At 45.7% G+C, this 19,169-nt stretch overlaps 2 protein-coding genes across 2 annotated transcripts; both read left to right on the forward strand.

Annotated features, from left to right (window-relative positions):
• The first annotated feature begins 8,088 nt into the window (after positions 1-8,088).
• SELENOW (selenoprotein W) lies at positions 8,089-8,638 on the forward strand. The gene is given in 1 exon segment (XM_065927406.1): positions 8,089-8,638. A coding segment is annotated over 1 exon segment (264 nt). The 3' UTR covers positions 8,353-8,638.
• A 4,845-nt stretch (positions 8,639-13,483) lies between these two features.
• ANKRD53 (ankyrin repeat domain 53) lies at positions 13,484-18,614 on the forward strand. Its single transcript, XM_065928843.1, has 6 exons — positions 13,484-13,765; positions 13,873-14,049; positions 14,346-14,545; positions 15,749-15,913; positions 16,259-16,379; positions 17,895-18,614. Exons 1-6 carry the CDS (start codon positions 13,484-13,486, stop codon positions 18,612-18,614), a joined length of 1,665 nt encoding a protein of 554 aa, XP_065784915.1.
• The last annotated feature ends 555 nt before the right edge of the window (positions 18,615-19,169 follow it).

Genomic DNA, 19,169 nt, shown 5'->3' on the forward strand with positions numbered 1-19,169 from the left:
TTTTCAAGGCTCATCCATGTAGTAGTATGTCTCAGTACTTCATTCCTTTTTATTGCTAAGTAATATTCCACAGTATGGATACAACTTTTATCTGTTTATCCGTATATGGTCATATGTTTGCTTCCACTTTTTCACAATCATAAATGATGTTGCTATGAACAATCATGTACAAGTTTTTGTGTGGACGTATGTTTTTATAAGTGGGTGTCAGATAGTGACTCTGACACTATCTGTGTCAGAGTGTCACATAAATAGTGTATCCATCTGGTAGTGGAACTACCAGATTGCAAAGCTAATTCCAAAAGTGGCTTACCATAGTACATCCCCCAGCAATGTAAAAGGGTTCCAATTTCTTTACATCCTCAAATTATTTTTTTTAGAAATTTTTTAGAAAATTTTTAAAAATTTTTATTTATTTGTTAGTTATTTCTGGCTACGCTGGGTCTTCGTTGCTTTGTGTGGGCTTTCTTTAGTTGCAGCAAATGGGGGTTACTCCTCATTGCACTGCTCAGGCTTCTCATTGGGGTGGCTCCTCTTGTTGTGTGGGCTTCCCTGGCAGCCAGATGATAAAGAATCCACCTGCAGTGTGGGAGACCTGGGTTCGATCTCTGGATTGGGAAGATCCCCTGGAGAAGGGAATGGTTACCCACTCTATTGTGGCCTGGAGAACCCACGGACGAGGAGCGTGCAGGCTACAGTCCTTGGGGTCACAAAGACTTGGACGTGACTAAGTGACTTGCGCTTCGCTTCTCCTGTAGGGAAGCACAGGCTCTGGGTTTGACGGCTTGTGCAGTTGCAGCTCGCGGCCTTGGCAGCCGCAGCTCATGGGCTCCGGAGCACGGGCTCAGCAGTTGCAGTGCACAGGCTTAATTGCACCACGGCATGTGAGGTCTTCCCAGACTGGGGACCGAACCCATGTCCCCGTGCACTGGCAGGTAGATTTGTATCCACTGGACCACCAAGGAAGTCCTCAACAGTTTTTGTTTTTCTCTTTTTTAGATTGAAGTATGATTAACTTCAAATATTATATTAGGTTCAAATGTACAATCTAATGGCTCGATATCTTTATACATTACAAAATAATCACCATGAAGGTCTAGCTACCATCTGTCACCATATACAGTTATGACAATAGTATTGACTATATTTCCTATGCTGTACATTACATCTCTATGACTTGTTTATTTTATCTGGAAGCTTGTACCTCTTAATCTCCCTCATTTATTTCACTCATCTTCCCCTACTGCCCCCTGGCAACCACCCGTTTGTTTTCTGTGTCTGTTAATCTTTTTCTGTTTGTTTTGTTTTTTTAGATTTCATATATAAGGGAAATCATGCAGTGTTTGTCTTTCTCTGATAGTTCACTTAGCATAATACCTTCTAGATCCATCCATGTTGTGTCAAGATTTATTTTTTATAGCTGAGTAATATTCCATTATGTGTATATATGTATATACCAAAGCTGTATCCATCTATCAATGGACACTTAGGTTACTTTTATATCTTGGCAACTGTAAATAATGAACACAAGGTTGCACATATCTTTTTGAATTAGTGTTTTTGCCTTCTTCAGAAAAATACCCAGAAGTAGAATTGTTGGATTGTATGGTAGTTCTGAAACAGTGGAAACAGTGTCAGACTTTATTTTGGGGGGGCTTCAAAATCACTGCAGATGGTGATTGCAGCCATGAAATTAAAAGACGCTTACTCCTTGGAAGGAAAGTTATGACCAACCTAGATAGCATATTAAAAAGCAGAGACATTACATTGCCAACAAAGGTCCGTCTAGTCAAGGCTATGGTTTTTCCAGTGGTCATGTATGGATGTGAGAGTTGGATTGTGTAGAAAGCTGAGTGCCGAAAAATTGATGCTTTTGAACTGTGGTGTTGGAGAAGACTCTTGAGAGTCCCTTGGACTGCAAGGAGATCCAACCAGTCCATCCTAAAGGAAATCAGTGCTGGGTGTTCATTGGAAGGACTGATACTGAAGCTGAAACTCCAATACTTTGGCTACCTCATGCAAAGAGTTGACTCATTGGAAAAGACCCTGATGTTGGGAGGGATTGGGTGCAGGAGGAGAAGGGGATGACAGAGGATGAGATGGCTGGATGGCATCACCGACTCGATGGACATGGGTTTGAGTAAGCTCCGGGAGTTGGTGATGGACAGGGAGGCCTGGCGTGCTGCGATTCATGGGGTTGCAAAGAGTCAGACATGACTGAGCAACTGAAATGAACTGAACTGAACTGATGGTAGTTCTGTTGTTAATGTTCAGAGGAATCTCTGTACTGTTTCTCATATTGACTGTACCAATTTACATTCCCACCAATAGTACATGAGGGTTCCCTTTTCTCCACATCCTCACCAATACTTGTTATTTTTAGTCTTTTTGAAATTAGTCATTCTGACAGTTGTGGATGAGCTCTCACTGTGGATTTGATTTACATTTCCCTGATATCTAGTGATGTGAACATCTTTTCATGTGTCCATTGGCCATCTGTCATCTTTGCAAAAATATCTATTCAGGTCTTCTATGCAGCTTTTTTTTTTTTGCAGCATTTTTTTAATCAGGGAAAAATGTCTTTTTTTAAAAATGTTGAGTTGTATGAGTTTTTGTCATATTTTTCATATTAACTCCTAATCAGATTTATCATTTTCAAATATCTTCTCCCATTCAAGGCAGTCTTTTGTGTTAAGCTCTTTAGATTCATGCAGACCCAACTTGTTCATTTTTTATTTTGTGTCCCTTGCCCGAGGAGAATATTGCTAAAATTGATGTCATAGAGCATACTGCCTGTTTTCTTCCAGGAGTTTAATAGTTTCAGGTCTTAAATTTAAGTCTTTAACCCACCTAAAGTTTATTATTTAATGTGGTATGAGTCCAGTTTGATTCTTTTGTATGTAGCTGTGCAGTTATTGTCTTTTTGACACAACAGCTATCCTAGTAGGCATGAAATGACATCTTATTTTTTATTTTGATTTGCATTTCCCTGATGGCCAATGATACTGAGCATATTATTTTTTCATGTGCTGTTGGCCATTTGTATATTTTCTCTGGAGAAATGTGTGTTCAGATGTTTTGCCCATTTTAAAATGAGGGTTCCTTTTTTTTTTGTCTTTTTATTGTTGAATTCTGAGGTTTTTATATTTTTTGGACACAAGTCTTTAATCAGTAATTTGTAAATATTTTCTCTCATTCTGTAGATTGGCTTTCACTTTTCTGATGGCATCTTTTGAAGCACAAAGGATTTTAATTTATAATATCCAGTTTGTTTCTTTTGATGTCATATCTAAGAACCTATTGTCTAATCTAAGGGCACAAAGCTTTACATTTATAATTTTTTTCTAAGAGTTTTTGGTTTTAGCTCTTACATTTATATCTTCCTTCACTTTGAGTTAGTTTTTGTTATGGTACAAAGAGGGTACCAGGGGTCAAGTTTTACCCTTTTGCATGTGGATATTCAGTTGCCCCAGCACCACTGGTTGAAAAGAGTTTTCTTGCCTCCATTGAATTATCTTGGCACTTTCTTAAAAAATCAATTGACAGTGTTAAGGTTTTTTTTTTCCCCTGGATTTCAGATCTATCCCATAGATCTGTATGTCCATCCTTTTGCCAGGACCTTGTTCCTTAAGATTTTCAATATGCAAGATCATATAATCTTAGTAGAGATAGTTTTACTTCTTTCTTTTGAGTGGATGTCTTTTATTTCATTTCCTTGCCTCATTTCCCTGGCTATAGTACTTCAATACAATGTTGAATAGAATAGGCAAGAGCAGACATCATTGTCTTGTTCCAGATCTTAAAGAGAAATCAATCTTTCACCATTAAGTATAAAGTTAGCTGTAGATTTTACACAGACACTCTATCAGGTTGAGGAATTTCTTTCCGTTCCAAGTTTGTTGAGTACTTTATCTAGAAGAGGTGTGGAATTTTGTTAAAAGTTCTGTTACACTCTTTAAAGGTTTATCTGTTGATTATGGCTGTACTGGGTCTTCGACACTGCATTCAGACCTTCTCTGGCTGCGATGCACAGGTTTCTCATTGTGGTAGCTTCCGTTGTGGAGGACGGACTGTAGGCACACTGGCTTCCTTCCTTGTGGTTCATAGGCTCCAGAGTGCAGGCTCAGTAGTTAGCCTAGTTGCCCCAAGGCATGTGGGGTCTTCTCAGACCAAGGATTGAACCCTTGTCCCTTACCCACTGACAGGCAGATTCTTAATCACTGGGCCACTGGAGAAGCAGTGTTAAATGTTCTTTCTGGTCTGTTGAGATGATCATGGGTTTTGTCTTCTATTTGATTGATATGATAAATTACATTAATTGATTTTCAGATGTTAAACCAATATTGCTTTCTTAGGATAAATTCCACTTTGTCATAGTATATAGTCTTTTTTACATATTACTAGATTCTCTTTGGTAGTGTTTTGTAGAGAATTTTTGCATATTCACAAGAGCTATTGGTCGGAAGGATTTTTTTTTTTCTTGTGATGTTTTGTCTGATTTTGGTATAAGGGTAATACTAACCGCATGGTGCAGCAGTAAAGAATCCTCCTACCAATGTGGGTCATGCAAGAGACTCAGATTTGATCCCTGGGTCGGGAAGATCCCCTGGAGTAGGAGATGGCAACCCACTCCAGTATTCTTGCCTAGGAATTCCCGTGGTCAGAGGGACCTATTGTCATAGTCCATGGGGTCGACAGAATTAGACACAATTAAGTGACTGAGTGCACACACACACACACAACCTCATAGAATGAGTTGGAATTCCTTGATCTTTTATTTTTTACTTTTGGAAGAGTTTATAAGTAATTGGTAATAATTCATCTTTAAAGTTTGGTAGATTCACCAAAAGTCTAAACTAGGAATTTTCTTTTTAAGGTTTTTTTTTAAGTTTTTTAAAGTTTGTTATTCCTAACTGAATTGCTTTACTTGTTATAGTTCTGTTTATATTTTTCATTTCTTCCTGAGTCCATTTTGGTACTTTTTGTCCTAAGAAATTGTCCACTTCATGGAATTTCCTGGCTGTCCAGTGGTCAGGACTCCATGCTCTCACTGCAAAGGGCCTGGGTTCAGTCTCTGGTCAGGGAACGAAGATCCCACAAGCTGTATGGTACAGCCAAAAAGAAATTTTTTTAATTTAAAAAATTTTTTACAAAGAAGAATTTGTCCATTTCATCTAAGCTATATAAATTGTTGGGAAATGACTGGTCATAGTATTCCCTTGTAATCCTTTTCATTTCTGTTAGGCTTGTAATAATGCCCCCTCTTTAATTCCTGTTTTAGTAATTTAATTCTTCACTCTTTTTCTCTTGGTCAGTCTAGCTAAAGATTTGCCAGTCTTATTGATCTTTTCAAAGAATCATCTTTTAGTTTTTTTTTATTTTATCTATCGTTTTCTATTCTCTATTAATTTCTGCTCTAATCTTTCTTTCCTCTACTTGCTCTGAGTTTAGTTTGCTCTTTTTTTTTTCATCGTTAAGGTGGAATTTTAGATTTATCTGAGATCTTTCTCCTTTTTTAACCTAGGCATTTACAGCTATAAACAATCCAGGTAGCACTGCTTTAGCTGCATCCAATAAGTTTTGGTATGCTGTGCCTTTGTTCTTATTCACTCAAAGTAATTTCCCTTCTGATTTATTCTTTGACTCATTTGTTATTTGGAAGCTTGTTCCTTAATTTTCATATATTTGTGACTTTCTTAACTTTCTGTTATTAATGGCTAATTTCATTCCTGTGTGTCAGAGAACACAAAATTGTATAATTTAAATTTATTTGTTTATTGAGGCTTATTTTATGGTCTAATTTATAGACAAAATTTGTTTATTTTGCAGGATGTTCCGTGTACACTTGAGAAGAATGTGTATTCTGCTGGTTTTGGATGGAGAGTGCTATCGATGTCTGTTAAGTAATTGGGTTAGTGTTGTTCAGGTCTTCTTGTTTCCTTGTTGTACTGTCTCCTTGCTCTATCCTTTGTTGAAAGTGGGGTGTTGAAGCTTCCAACTATTATTGTTACACTGTTTATTTCTTCTCTCAGTTCTGGCAGTTGTTGCTTCCTATTTTGGGGGCTGTGTTGTTAATTGCATATCTGCAGATCTGGTCTATCTTTCTGATGGATTGACCCTGTTATCATTATTAATTGTCCCTCTTTAGCGCTAAGTTTTGTGTGAAAGTCTATTTTGTCAGATACTAGTAGAACCACTCCAGCTTTCTTATAGTTGCTGCTGGCAAAATACAACTTTTTCTTTCCTTTTCTCCTTTTACTTTCAACCTACTTGTATCTGAATCCAAAGTATACTTCCTGTAGGTCATATATAGTTGGATCTTGATGTTTATTCAGTTTGATCATTTTTGTCTTTTGATTGTATTATTAAATCCTTTCACATTGAATATTATTTCTGATATGTTAGGATGTACATTTGCCATTTTACTTTTGTATGTGTCAAGTCTTTTTTGTTGTTATTGTTTCCCTATTCCTCCTTTATTGTTTCCTTTTACAATAAGTGAATTTTTTGTATCGTAGCATTTTAATTCTGTTGATGTTTTAAACTTTTTTTTTTATTTTCTTAGTGTTTTCTCTAGGACTTATCATATACATCTTGTCTTAGCAGTATCTAAGACTTATATTAATTTAATTTCAAGGAGATACTGGATATCCTCTATATCCTGTATATCCTAAATATCTCTATTTTTCTTCCACTTTCTTGTAATATTATTATACATATTACAATTTGTATATATACTATATATGCAACAATACATTGTTAATTATTGCTTTATGTAATTTTATGTCCTTTAAAGAAGCTGAGAACAGTATATATTTACAGATTTTGTTATACTTGTTTTCTAATTTACCATTTCTGGTTCTCTTCATTCAAGATTCTCTTGAATCTCTGTGGATTCAAGTTAAAAATCTTACTTATTTTCTTACTCCATACAGCTTTGTTCCCATCCACCTACTTTGTGTTATTATTGTTATTGTTCTATATGTTATAGGCCCAATAATACAATTATATATTGTTTTATACAATTCCTTTTTAAAAAATATTTATTTATTTATTTATCTTCAGCTGGACTGGGTCTTTGTTGCTGCTCTAGGCTTTCTCTAGTTGCAGCAAGCAGGGTAAGCAACGTGTTTATTTTGTCATCATTTTAAAAGATGGTTTTGCTGGATATAGATTTTTGGTTAATAGTTTTCTCTTTCAGTATTTGCATATGTCATCTCACTGCGTTTTGGCCTTATTATTTCTGATGGGAAGTGAGTTGCTTATCTTTGTGGGCTCCCCTTGTATGTGGTGAGTCACTTTTCTCTTTGTTGCTTTCAAAATTTTCTTCTCGTCTTCAGAATTTTTAGTATGATAGCCTGGGTGTGAATCTCTTTATGTTTTCCTACTTTCAATTTGTTGAGCTTCTTAAATGTGTAGATTAATCTTTTTCAACCATTACTTCTTCAAGTATTTTTTCTGCTCTTTTCTCTCACTTCTCATCCTGATACTCCTATTATGTGTATGTTGGTGTGCATAATGATGTCCCATATATATATATATATTTTTTTTGAGGATTTTTCTTCACTTTTTTATTTCTGTTCTTTGAATTGCATAATCTTTACTGCTTATCTTCAAGTTTGCTGATTATTTCTTCTGTGAGTTCAGATCGACTCTTGAGAATTTCAAGTAAGTTTTTCATTTCAGTTATTGTATTTTTCAATTTCAGGATTTTCGGAGTTTTTTTAATAATTGCTCTTTTTTGATATTCCTTTTTTGATGAAACATTGGCATACTTACTTTCACTTTTTAGTATGCCTTCCTTTAGTACTTTGAAGATACTGATAACTGCTTTGAAATCTTGGTCTGTTCTATCTGATATGTGTCCTTTCACAGACAATTTCTATTGTGTGCTCTTTTACCCTGCTTTTTGTTTCTTTATACATCTCATAATTTTTTGTTGAGAACTGGACTTCTAAAGTAATATATTGTAGCAACTCTGGATACTGATTTTCTCACCCCTTCCCTGGTGGCTCAGATGGTGAAGAATCTGCCTGCAGGGGTTCGGATCGCCAGTCCGCGCCGCAGCGGGCACTGCGGTCCAGAGCGATGGCGGTAGTCATCCGAGTGGTTTATTGTGGCGCTTAAGGCTACAAGCCCAAGTATCTTCAGCTCAAGCAGAAGTTAGAAGATGAGTTCCCTAGCCGTCTGGACATCTGCGGCGAGGGGACTCCCCAGGTCACTGGCTTCTTTGACGTGTTCATAGCAGGAAAGCTGGTTCACTCCAAGAAGGGAGGTGATGACTACGTGGACACGGAGAGCAAGTTTCTGAAGCTGGTGGCTGCCATCAAAGCTGCTTTGGCTCAGGCCTGATGTGCCCTGAAGGCAAAGACCAGTAATAGTGGCCCAGCCCCTCCCGGCAGACGCTTCATGACAGGAAGGACTGAAATGTCTCTTGGACGCCTGGTCCTTCCCTGATGTTCTCACAGCCGCCAGTTGGAGCAGAGATGGACACCCCTGGTCTTTGCCTGTGTGTGTGTGTGTGGGAGTGCGTGTGTGTCCCCGCACGCTGGTCCTGCTGCCTTCCCCATCCCTCATCTCCCTGCATCTCCCCCACTCCCCAAACCAGCCCTTGTCTTCCCTTCTACCCTGTAGTGTTTGGGCTTCTCCAGGCTTACTTTTCAAGAGGAAGCGGAGAGGAGGATCAGGATGAGTGAGTCTCAGATTTCAGCAGTGATGGCAACAGTTCACAGTTCAATAAATGGTGATGAGGTTATTAACAAAAAAAAAAAAAAAAGAATCTGCCTGCAATGCAGGAGACGAAGATTTGATCCTTGAGTCAGGAAGATCCCCTGGAGAAGGGAATGGCTACCCACTCCAGTATTCTTGCCTGGAGAATTCCATGGACAGAGGAGCCTGGCAAGCCACAGTGCATGGGGGTCACAAAGAATCAGACCCAACTGGGCAACTTTCGTTCACTCACTCACTCACTCCCCAAGGTTTGTTTGTTGCTGTTAGCTTGTTTATTCCTTTAGTGACTTGGATGGATTATTTTGGTATTTTCCCCCTCTTTGTGAAGCCTCTGATATGCTGCTTAAAGGATGCAGCCCTGGATATATGCACAATAACTCTAGGATGGCAGGAGTAGCAGAACTCTCTGAGACTGTCTGTTTCCCTGAGCTCTCTGTTAAACTGGCTGCCTCTGCTGGCATCATACCCAACGTTTAGGCTCCACTAATTGTCAGCTTATTGCTCTATTCGTTGCTCTAGGGCATACATTACTCTAGGGTCTGATTCAATTAAACTTGGGTGCCTTTGTGGAGGTAGTTTTTAAAGCCAGTCTTTGAGGTTTGTTCTGACCCCATGAGGGCTCTTCTAGGCTTTCTTTTTCGCTCTGGTAAAATAGGTGGCCTACAGCTTGTTTTAAATTGCTTACCACCCAAATCTCCATTGCATTCAGAGCACTCTTAAGTTTGAATGTCCCCATGTTCTGTTTCAAATAAAGTTCGTGATTTTTTTTTTTTTGGCTGCACTGTGCCACTTGCCAGATCTTAGTTCCAACCATGGATGGAACTCATGCCCCTTGCTGTGGAAGCATGGAGCCCTAACCACTGGACAGTCAGGGAATTCCCTGAAGTCAATGACTTAGGGAACAGGTTCAGAGTTCTCAGTTTTTGTGGATTGACTGGGCATAATCTCTGAGTCTCTGTTGTAGAACTGAGGGCAAGGACAGTGGTTCATCTCCTAGAATAACATCTGGCTTCATGTGCAGAATTCTGGGCAGCAGTGGTAGCCTTTCATTCTGTCGATGGACATTTAGGTTACCTGCAATTCTCTCCCAACACAGAACATCTGCCCCATGAGCATGCAGGCTGGGACAAAGAGATCAATATTCTTAGCCTTCCACGCCTGAAGTCAAGCCTTTGTCCCATCAGTGAGAGCCGGGTGGAGGAAGGGAGCCCCAATCTCTTGGCTACACTCACCAGGAATTTAGCCTCCACCACTTCGAGCAGAGAAAGGAAGCACTGGTGAGATGCTGGCAGACTGCTTCTTTCAGTGAGATATCTTATATCTCGACTGGGAACTGAGAGGAAAAGGAGACTCATTCTCTTGGCCTTGCCCACCTGGATCAGAGCTTCAGGCATTGCTCTGAGATGGGTAGAGAGGAGAGAATGAACAGGTTGCTGCTTAAGTGCCACAGACTCTCACTGTTCTTGCTGAGATTGAGTAGATTTTCTTGAATAAGTTTCTTCATTTGCTGTATGCCCTTAGGAAAATGTCAGAGACTTTGACAATTGGTTTGTAAAATAATCTTCACCGATTATGTAGGACAGTGGGTCAACAGAGTGCCCCATTCCAGAAGTGAAAGCCAGGCATAGAGATTTGAGATAAACTCACTCCAGCTCTCAGCAGTTCAAGAGACATTGGAATTATATTTTAGATCTCTTCTGGGATCATTAAAATTAAGCAGGATACTCAGGTGCTAGCCTGATTAAATCATCTCCCTGGTACTGAAAGCTTCATGTAACCTCCAGTCTCTGAGACATGCAGTGGATAGGTGAGAACACCAAATCAGCTACAGTTTTGCTGATTCTTCGGAACTGCTTTGAGACTGAAGCAAAGGATTCATTCAGATTTGGCCCATTCCTTGAGAGTACTTGGGAGAACAGATAAGACAGTGGCCACACAACTTGGAAATCTGGTGAAGAGACATGACCTGCTCTCTGGAGTTCCTGTTCTGCATAGACTCCATCTCCACCCCACAATGTGATAGGCACTCAGATTCCTGCTTTTCTCTAAATCTGGTCTCAAGATGCAGGCATTCTCTCTCCTGCCTCTAAGGATGTGTCTTTCAGGCTTCCTTTCTCCCCCTGATGGGAGTGTTTACCCCCACAACTACAACTGGATACCCAGGGTGCGTGCTAAGTCGCTTCAGTCATGTCCGGCTCTTTGCGACCTCATGCGCTGTAGCCCGCCAGGCCCCTCCGTCCATGGAATTATTCAGGCAAGAATACTGGAGTGTGTTTCCATGCCCTTCTCCAGGGGATCTTCCTGATCCAGGGATCAAAATTGCGTCTCTTACGTCTCCTGCATTGCAGGCAGATTCTTTATGGCTGGGCCACCGGGAAGCCCAGATATCCAGGGTGCTGATCTCAAGGTCGGTCAGTCCTCTTTCCTATGCCATTACCACCACAGCCAGAAACCAGACCTGCCACTTGAGGACTTCAGCTCCTTGCAGCCACAATCCCCTGTCCTACCATATCCTCAGATGATGCACTAGCTCAGCCAGGTCACAGTGACAGCGTCAGCCTCCCCTGCCCTTGCCCACGTGAATGTGCCCCCACTCGAACCAGCCCATCCTGGCTCTCAGAGCACACCCACCCCTCAGGAACCGGTCCCAATGTCCTCTGGGGCTTCACAGTGCCCCAGCCCACACAGCTCCTTTCAGGGATAACTCTCACTGGTCTCAATTATTTGATCCTATGGAGAATTTAACCTCAGGAACTTTTTAGTAGTTAGGCTTCAGTTTAAAGGGACAGAAACAGTCTGAAATAGCCTAAGCTTCAAAAGGATCCTGGAGTGGCTTAGAGAACAATGAGGAGCGGGCCTTGGGGATGGGACCAGGGTGTGGAGACAACAGGCTCTGAGGTCCTGCCTCCATTCCTATCTGGGTTTGCCTCCTCTCTCAGCCTTCCATCTTTCTTACCTAGGGCTGTAAAAACCAGCTGTTCAGGAGCCATACCCCTTACCATCCCCTTCCAGAGAGAAGTCAACTCTCCCTGGGCATATTCTGCCATCTGCCGTCCCTGTGGTCTGGTGTCTGCTTTTCCATCAGGCACTGTCTGCCCAGCCGTATGGCTCTAACTCTGGCCAAGGGGTCTTTAGGTGGAAAGATATCCTCTTCTCCCATCTCCCTGCCTACCTCTGTGATCTTCTTTCCTTAGGGTCACCTGCAGCCTCTTGCCTCCTAAGGAAGAGGACTGAGGCTGGAATGCCTCAAAGTCCTTCTCACCCCTGGCTGCATGTGATGTTTGCCTAGAGAATTTCACAAGATACCCACTGCTCAGGCTAGAAACCCGATCAATTAGTTGACTGTTGAACAATGTGGGGCTCAATCCTCACACAACATAGTTGGCCTTGCATAAACATGGTTCCTTCGTATATGTATCTCGTTTACAAATTCAACCAACCAGGAACTATGTAACATTTAGTATTGAAAAATATGAGTAATGAAACCGCACAGCTCAAACTCGTGTTGTTCAAGGGTCAACCTCTAATTTGAATCACTAGGTGTAAGTCCTCTACACTGGTGTTTCCCCCCAGGTGATTCTAATGTACAGCCAGGGTTGCAACTACTGTATAGAGACTGAAGGTAAAGATAAAGAGGATTTACTTGAAGTGATCTTGAGATACACCCTCCGGCCCCAACACACACATAAAGTCCTACTGCCATTGTTAGAATCCTAATACTCCAAAAACAACAGTTCCAAAGAATCCTTCCGTTTCCAGGAAATTCTCAAAATTTGTCCTTGCAAAGTATTGTCACTTTAATCTTAATTTGAAGTCAGTTGCTAAGGCCCCACCAGAGGCAAATTTCCAGTAGGATTTGGTGGTTTTTAAGGTGCTCTGGAGGGGTGCTAACTCCTTCCAGTCACTGGGATTGGAAGGCAAGTGGGTTACCAAAGGAGGTTTCCCTGGAAAGGGGGAGAGGTGCTTCTGGGTGGAGAATTGCATTTTTGTTGCTCCCCGCTCCCTGTCAGTGTGGTCTTAAGAGACCCTCCTTTGTCCATCATAGACTTTTCCAGGGGCAACACTAAAAAGTCAGGCACAGAGGGGAGACAGCCGTTAGAAGTGGGCAGTGTGGTCAGATAAGTGTAGAGTTGACTCTGGGGTCTCAGGCACCCTCTGATAGGCCTGGGGTGTTTCCCCTGAGAAAGGGTGAGAATGTGGTTGAATCAGTAACATGCAACACTGTTTCAAGCAACATCTGTTGCTTGGCTACTTGGCCAAAGTCATGAGACTGATTTACAGTGTACCTGTTTCACTGCAGGTGGAAGTAGAAGGGAATATAAAACGTTACTGGAGGGCAGTTTGGAAATATCTATCAACGGCTTAAAAATGTTCATTTCCTTTCACCTAGTAATTCTACTTCTGGGAAGCCATCCTGAGAAAACCACCAGAGAGGAGCCGTTTTGTTTTCTGCATCACAAGTGAAACGGCAGCGCATCCATTATGATGCTGGGCTATGGTTGCATCATAATTCACGTTTAGTATGTGGACTGACAACGCGGAAGCTAGCTCATTGTATAAGGCTGAATGAAAAGAGGCAGGAACACGTATAGGATATGCATACACATAGCGAAATAGATCATAATTTCTGTGGGTAATGGGGTTTTATTTTTAATATCTTCATTGCCCTTCTGTTTTGTTTTGTTACAATCAGCACTTATTAATTTTATAATCAGAAACAAAAGCTACTCGTCTTTCTGTGTGGGGTCTTGAGATGACGAGTCTCAGGGATGCGTGGGCCGGGGGGTGGGGTAACCGACTGGTCGGTGACCCGGCTAGGGAGGCGCCCCGGTCCGGCCCCTCCACCACGACCCTAATCCGGGAGCGCCCGCCGGCCTCCGCCCGTAGCGCCAGCTGGCACTTCAGCAAGTGGGCGGCGGCGCCCATCAGCAAGCGGCGGTACCTCTCCGGGGACGTACACCTGCAGCTGGTGAAGGCGGGCTCAACCACCCGCAAAGAGTCGGCGGTCCGGCGTCACAGGTGGGCCCGGGCGTGGGTGTGCGGGCTCGGGGCGGGGCGGTGAGGGCTCAGGCCGGGCGGGCTGACCTCCCAAGAGGTGCCCCGGGGGCCCTGCCGCCCGTCGCGCCCTGGGCCGGCCTCTAGGCTTACGCCCATCTTCCTTCCCGCGCCGGCTCCAGTTCCAAGAGTCTAGCCGAGGAGTGGGACCAGAGGGCGATGGGAGAAAGCTACTACGAGCTGTTCGCGGCCTCATTGGGCAACCTGGAATGGTTGAGGTTCTGTCTAAATCAGCACCCTGGCGAAATCGTGGCCGATGACAAGGTAAGGCCTTGGAGCGCAGGGGCAGGAACCGGAGTCTTCTCCACCCTACAGACAGTTCTGCACACAGTGGTTACCTGGCAAGTCCAGCTTCTGGGTGGACGGTTCTAATTCAGCTTCCTACTGTCTGGAGGGCAATTTTGGGGGAATGAGCTAAGAGAGTGGGAAAGGGGAATGTGAGATTCCAGGGGGTACAGAGGAGAGGCGAGGGTAACCCCAAGAAACCCTCTCTAGGTTAGGTTGTGGGACCCGGGGGGCAGTCCTGCTCAGCCACTTCCTGTCTTCTCTGGCCCCCGCAGGGTTTCACCGCCATCCACTTTGCAGCCCAGAGCGGCAAGCTTGCATGCCTGCAGGTCTTGGTGGAGGAGTACAAGTTCCCCGTAAACCTGCCCACTAACAACGGCCAGACACCTCTGCACCTTGTCATCCATGCTGACAACAAGACCGTGGCCCTCCCCTGCATTCACTATCTGATTAAGCAAGGGGCGGCCCTCAACACGTGAGTCCAGCCTGTGTGGGGAGAGGGGCTGGCAGGCTGGGCAGATAAGAGCCCCACTTCCAGGCAGGGAGATTCAAAGAGGAGAGGGAGGGGAGCTGTGGGGTGCCAGGAACTCAGTTCCCACATGAAGCAGTCACGTGGTAGTGGCCAAGAGGCTTTGAAAGAGGGCAGACCTACTTCATGTCCCCGTTTTGCTACCTGCCAGGAGACAGAAAAAGGCAAGTCACTCAATCCTAAGTCTCAGTGCTCTGGTTCCCAAGCCTGTCTGTATACTGGAATCACCTGGGGAGCTTCAAAAATACCAATGCCTGTGTTTCAATCCAAAGGAGTCTGTCATTTAATTGGCCTGGGATGTGGCCCGGGCTTTGAAGGCGCAAGAGTCCCAGCTGTTTCTCGTTTGCAGCACAGTTTAGGAACTACTGCCTCAGTGTCTTCAACTGAAATTTGGGTGGATGACAATGCCTATCACATGAGCCTACTGTGATAATTGAGAAAGTGAATGGACAGCTTAGAGGACACTGCATTCATTCAAAATATTTATCCAGCATCTAATGTGCTGAGCACTGGGTCAGAGTTGAGGAATATGGTGAATGTAACAGCCATGGTCCCTGCCCTCCTAAAGCTGACATACTAATGTAGGAGCGGCCAGTCAACTAGCAAACCAATGAACAAAATGACAGTCTGGTAAGCAGTTATGAAGGGTAATGCAGCTGTGAGTAAAGGGGACAAGGAGAAGACCTATTTGGGAATGGGCAGTTACCTCTAAGGAGAGGACTGAGAGGAGCCGGCCAGGTGAAGAGCCAGGGGAAATTATTCCAGGCAGAGGTGCAAAGGCCATGTTGGGAGAGAATGGGGCAAGGTCAGAAGACGAAGTTGGGGAGGAAGAGGGCCCATGGCCAGGCGTGGGGAAGGGGGAGGAGGCCTGGGTGGTTAGAGAGATGAGGTTCATGGTCTCTGCACTCCAGCCAACCCAGCTCTCCTTTTGGTAGGTCCTCATGGTCACATACTCCATAATCAGACTTTTGGTGTTCATTTAGTCCAAACCCTCCTTCAACAGTTGAAACTGAGGTACAGAGAGAAGGGACGTGCCAGGGTCACCCAGTGGACTGGTGGCACAGCAGGCCTGGGAGCTGGTTTGCCCACCTATCTGATGCCCTTCATCCTTCCTTTCTCCCCTCTTCTCCCTGGCGGGGCCCTCCACAGTCAGACGTGCGATGGCTCCACACCTCTGCATCTGGCAGCCCGCGAGGGCCTGCTGAGCTGTGTCAAAGTCCTGGTGCAGAAAGGTGCCAACGTCCATGCACAAGATGCCACAGGCTGCAAGCCCATTGACTACTGCAAAATATGGAACCACCGAGTCTGTGCCCGGTGAGGGTGTGAGAACTACCCCCATTTGCCACCCTTCCCCAGGGCCCTCACCCAAGGATGAGTCTGCAGGGGGGATCCCCTCTCCAAGATGCTATTCCTGGGGCTCTCCACAGGGCCTCACCCCTGGGGTTTAGCATTACCTTGAGGTCCTAGCCCTTCAGCAGGAAGGTGGTGATCACTTTCCTCTCTCACCACCAGGGAAGTAGTTAACCAGACGGGGGATGGCCCATCTTGCTCACCTCATCTCCAGCAGCTCCCCCTACCCTCACCAGGCCCTCAGCAGCAGCCAGTCTTCCCAGCCCATGGTGAAGCTGAAGGGATGACACACCCCCGCCTTGGCACCAGGTTCTTGAAAGATGCCATGTGGAAACGGGACAAGAAGGACTTTGCCCACGAGATGACGAAACTGAAGAGGCTCAGGGACCAGCTGGCCCTCATGGAGGAGGACTACCTCGCTGAGTACCAAGTAAGGGGTAGGGCGGGCAGGGGTGCTGGGCATCAGCTGTGATCCAGGTGTGTGAGCATGAGTCCCGTGTGTGGTTAGTTAGAAGAGTGGCTAGAAGCGGTTCCATCCAGAGCCTCCCCCTTCCTCTGAGGAGGGAGCTCCAGGAGGGTGCCAGAGGGATAATGCTGAAGAGTCTATAGAGGTGGGCAGTAGTTGGCCATATGAACCATCAGGGAAGAGCTGAGCTGGGAGAAGGAACAGACAGCCCTGTGGAGAGGCATGGGGGCCCAGGAGAGCATGGTCTATGTCATGAAGTGCAAATTTAGAACAGACAAGGAATCAGATGTGAGCTGGAGGCTGACAAGCTAGGGACTCGGCAGGGCCCCAGATCAATGTCAGACCTTGACTGGGGCAGAAAAGGAGAATAAGGATCTTAATGTGAGTATAGCTGCATAGAATGCAAGAACCAGGAAACTCCAGAAGATGCTGGGACTCCTAGGTGGATGCAGGGGTGGGCAGGGCGTTGGGGCTGGCAAAACCTGGTGTTTCCGCTCTGCTCCAGCTGCATTCCTCTGATTTTCCCCGTCATACCCACTGTTGGTCCACCCAGCTCTCAGTCACGTGCGTATCCAGAGGAGGCAGAGCCCATCTGTTCCTGTGTCTCTAGGATTTCCCCTCATCTCTTATTGGCCTCAATTGGATCACCTGTGCATTCTTGTTCCAATCCCTAGAGCTCAAGGAAAGCCATGTGCTGACCGACTGAAGTCTGGGGCAAGGCTGATGGAATTATGATGATTGGCTTAGCCTAATCAGGGGGGCCTACCTCTGGAGCTGGGTCAGTCTCCAAACCATCTGACCACTTAGCAAGAGTCTGGGAACTGAGACGGGGATGGAGGAAGGGTGGTTCTGTGACAAGCTGAAGGTTCAGCTCTAGTGGAAGGAAGGACAGCATCACCGTCCAGTCTGGAGCACCAGCCAACTGTCTCCCTCCCTACCCTGACTGCTCAGGGCCTCCACTTCCAAGAAGCCTGCTCAGATTCGCTCCATCCAGTTGCTGGCCTTCCACACTTCTCTGTTCTCTCCTTCCAGGGTCAGGTTTGCACCACTCATTTGCCTCCCCCCCCCTCCCCAATCAAACCAGAAACTTTTAAGGCAGGCTGGGAACTCCTTTATGGGGGGTGCAGGAGTTTCCCCCATTAAGACTCAAGCTTTTCCATGGGGCAGGGATCGGGTCTCCCCCTCAAGCTGGAGACCTCACCTAGGGCAGAGGCCAAGTCTCCATCTGACTGGAGGTCTCCCCTGTGGGAAAGGCTCTGTCGCATGAGCCAGGGGCCCCTCCAGGCAGTGTTTTCCTCATCAGAACAAGGCTCCCACACGGCAGGGGTTTCTCTCATCAGACTCTGGGCTCGCAAAGGGCAGGAAGGTATCTGCTCAACTAGACCTGGGGTTTCCAGGGTTACAGCCACAGGGCCTGCTTTCACAGAAGCACAGGGGGAGCAGCTGTCCAGAAGTATCTTGTGCCTTCTGATGTTGCAGAAGGAGCACCAAATTCTGAGAGAAGCTGACTTCAAGAAGTGGCTCCATCGGAAGTTGCTATTCCAAGACCAGTCCCTAATACCCAGCGTTCAGCGAGAGCCCCGTGCTCCGCCCCGGGCCACGGCCCTCTCCAAGACCTGCAAGGACGGGGTACTGTGGCCTCCCACGACCTTCCACCCCTCCCCGGAGGCGCGCCTGCAACAGATACAGCAGCCCAATCTGCCCTTGCTGATGCCTGCGCCCACCTATAAGCCGCCCACCATCAGGCGGCCCAAGGTGTGGAATCTTAGCAGCAACTCCGCCAGGTCCCCCACCGCCCAAATTGGCTACCCACAGGGCGTCCGCCTGGGTGTGCATCCCGACCCCAGGCCAGAGCGTGACTTCCGCTGCTTCGTGGAGGTGAGGTCCGACGGGCACGGTGGCGCGCACCTGCGCACGGTGGCCGGCCGCCATGTGGAGCCTGTGCCCCGGCTGCCTTTTGAAGTGGTAATCCGCGAGCTGTACCCTTCGGTGCGGCCCTACAGAATGAAGGTGCCCCAGGGCTTCTGCTCTGTCACTATGGGAGAGGTGCCCCGGAAGCGGCACTTGGGCGACAGCAGCTTCTGGACCGACACGCTGAGCATGAACCTGCGAGAGACATTCGACGAAGCCTTCCTGGCGGCTGTTCGAGCCCATCAAGGTCTCCCCGCTCCGCCTTCCCCTAAATCACCCCTCCCTTAAACTTACTTTGGTAGCCTCTCCACTGGAGACTGCTCAGTGAAGGCTGAGGTGTGGTGATTCTGTGTGGATAGGGAGGAAGGGGGAGTGCCCACAGGCTGCCCACCCTCAAGCTCAAGGATGGCAACCCCCTCCCCCACAACCCCAGATCCCCTTCTCTCCACAAAGGAATCTCCCCCAGGAGATCCAAGTTAGGGCAGTATCCCAAGGCTCAGAGTGGGGATCCCTCTGTTCTGGGCCCTAGCACTGGAAAAGTGACACCTTGGCATCCCCATCTCCCCCTCCTACCCCAAACAGCTCACCAGAGGTGAGGATTCCAGGATAAGGGACCACTTTGAAATTCTGCCTCTTGTTCATATTAAGTCCTTCCTGCTGCAGGTTCTAAGCCTCATTCTGCATTTCCAGATCCAGAACAGGGAGGAGGAAGGCTAGTGTTGCCCTGCCGTTGGCTTTCCCGCCACTCTGGTCTTCCATCACCCCAGTTGCCATGGGGTTTCTGCAGTTCAGAGCAGCACAGGCGGTCTCTATATGGAGGACGGAGGTTGAGGCTGAAAGCAC

Source organism: Muntiacus reevesi, chromosome 3 (assembly GCF_963930625.1).
Source record: "Muntiacus reevesi chromosome 3, mMunRee1.1, whole genome shotgun sequence".
Lineage (NCBI taxonomy): Eukaryota > Metazoa > Chordata > Mammalia > Artiodactyla > Cervidae > Muntiacus > Muntiacus reevesi.

Excerpts from the sequence above, each read along its gene's own strand:
- ANKRD53 (XM_065928843.1), top strand. The coding sequence starts at position 13,484 with ATGACGAGTCTCAGGGATGCGTGGGCCGGGGGGTGGGGTAACCGACTG. Across the intron at positions 14,546-15,748 it reads CAAGGGGCGGCCCTCAACAC|TCAGACGTGCGATGGCTCCA; the intron begins GTGAGTCCAGCC and ends GGCCCTCCACAG. Across the intron at positions 15,914-16,258 it reads AACCACCGAGTCTGTGCCCG|GTTCTTGAAAGATGCCATGT; the intron begins GTGAGGGTGTGA and ends CCTTGGCACCAG.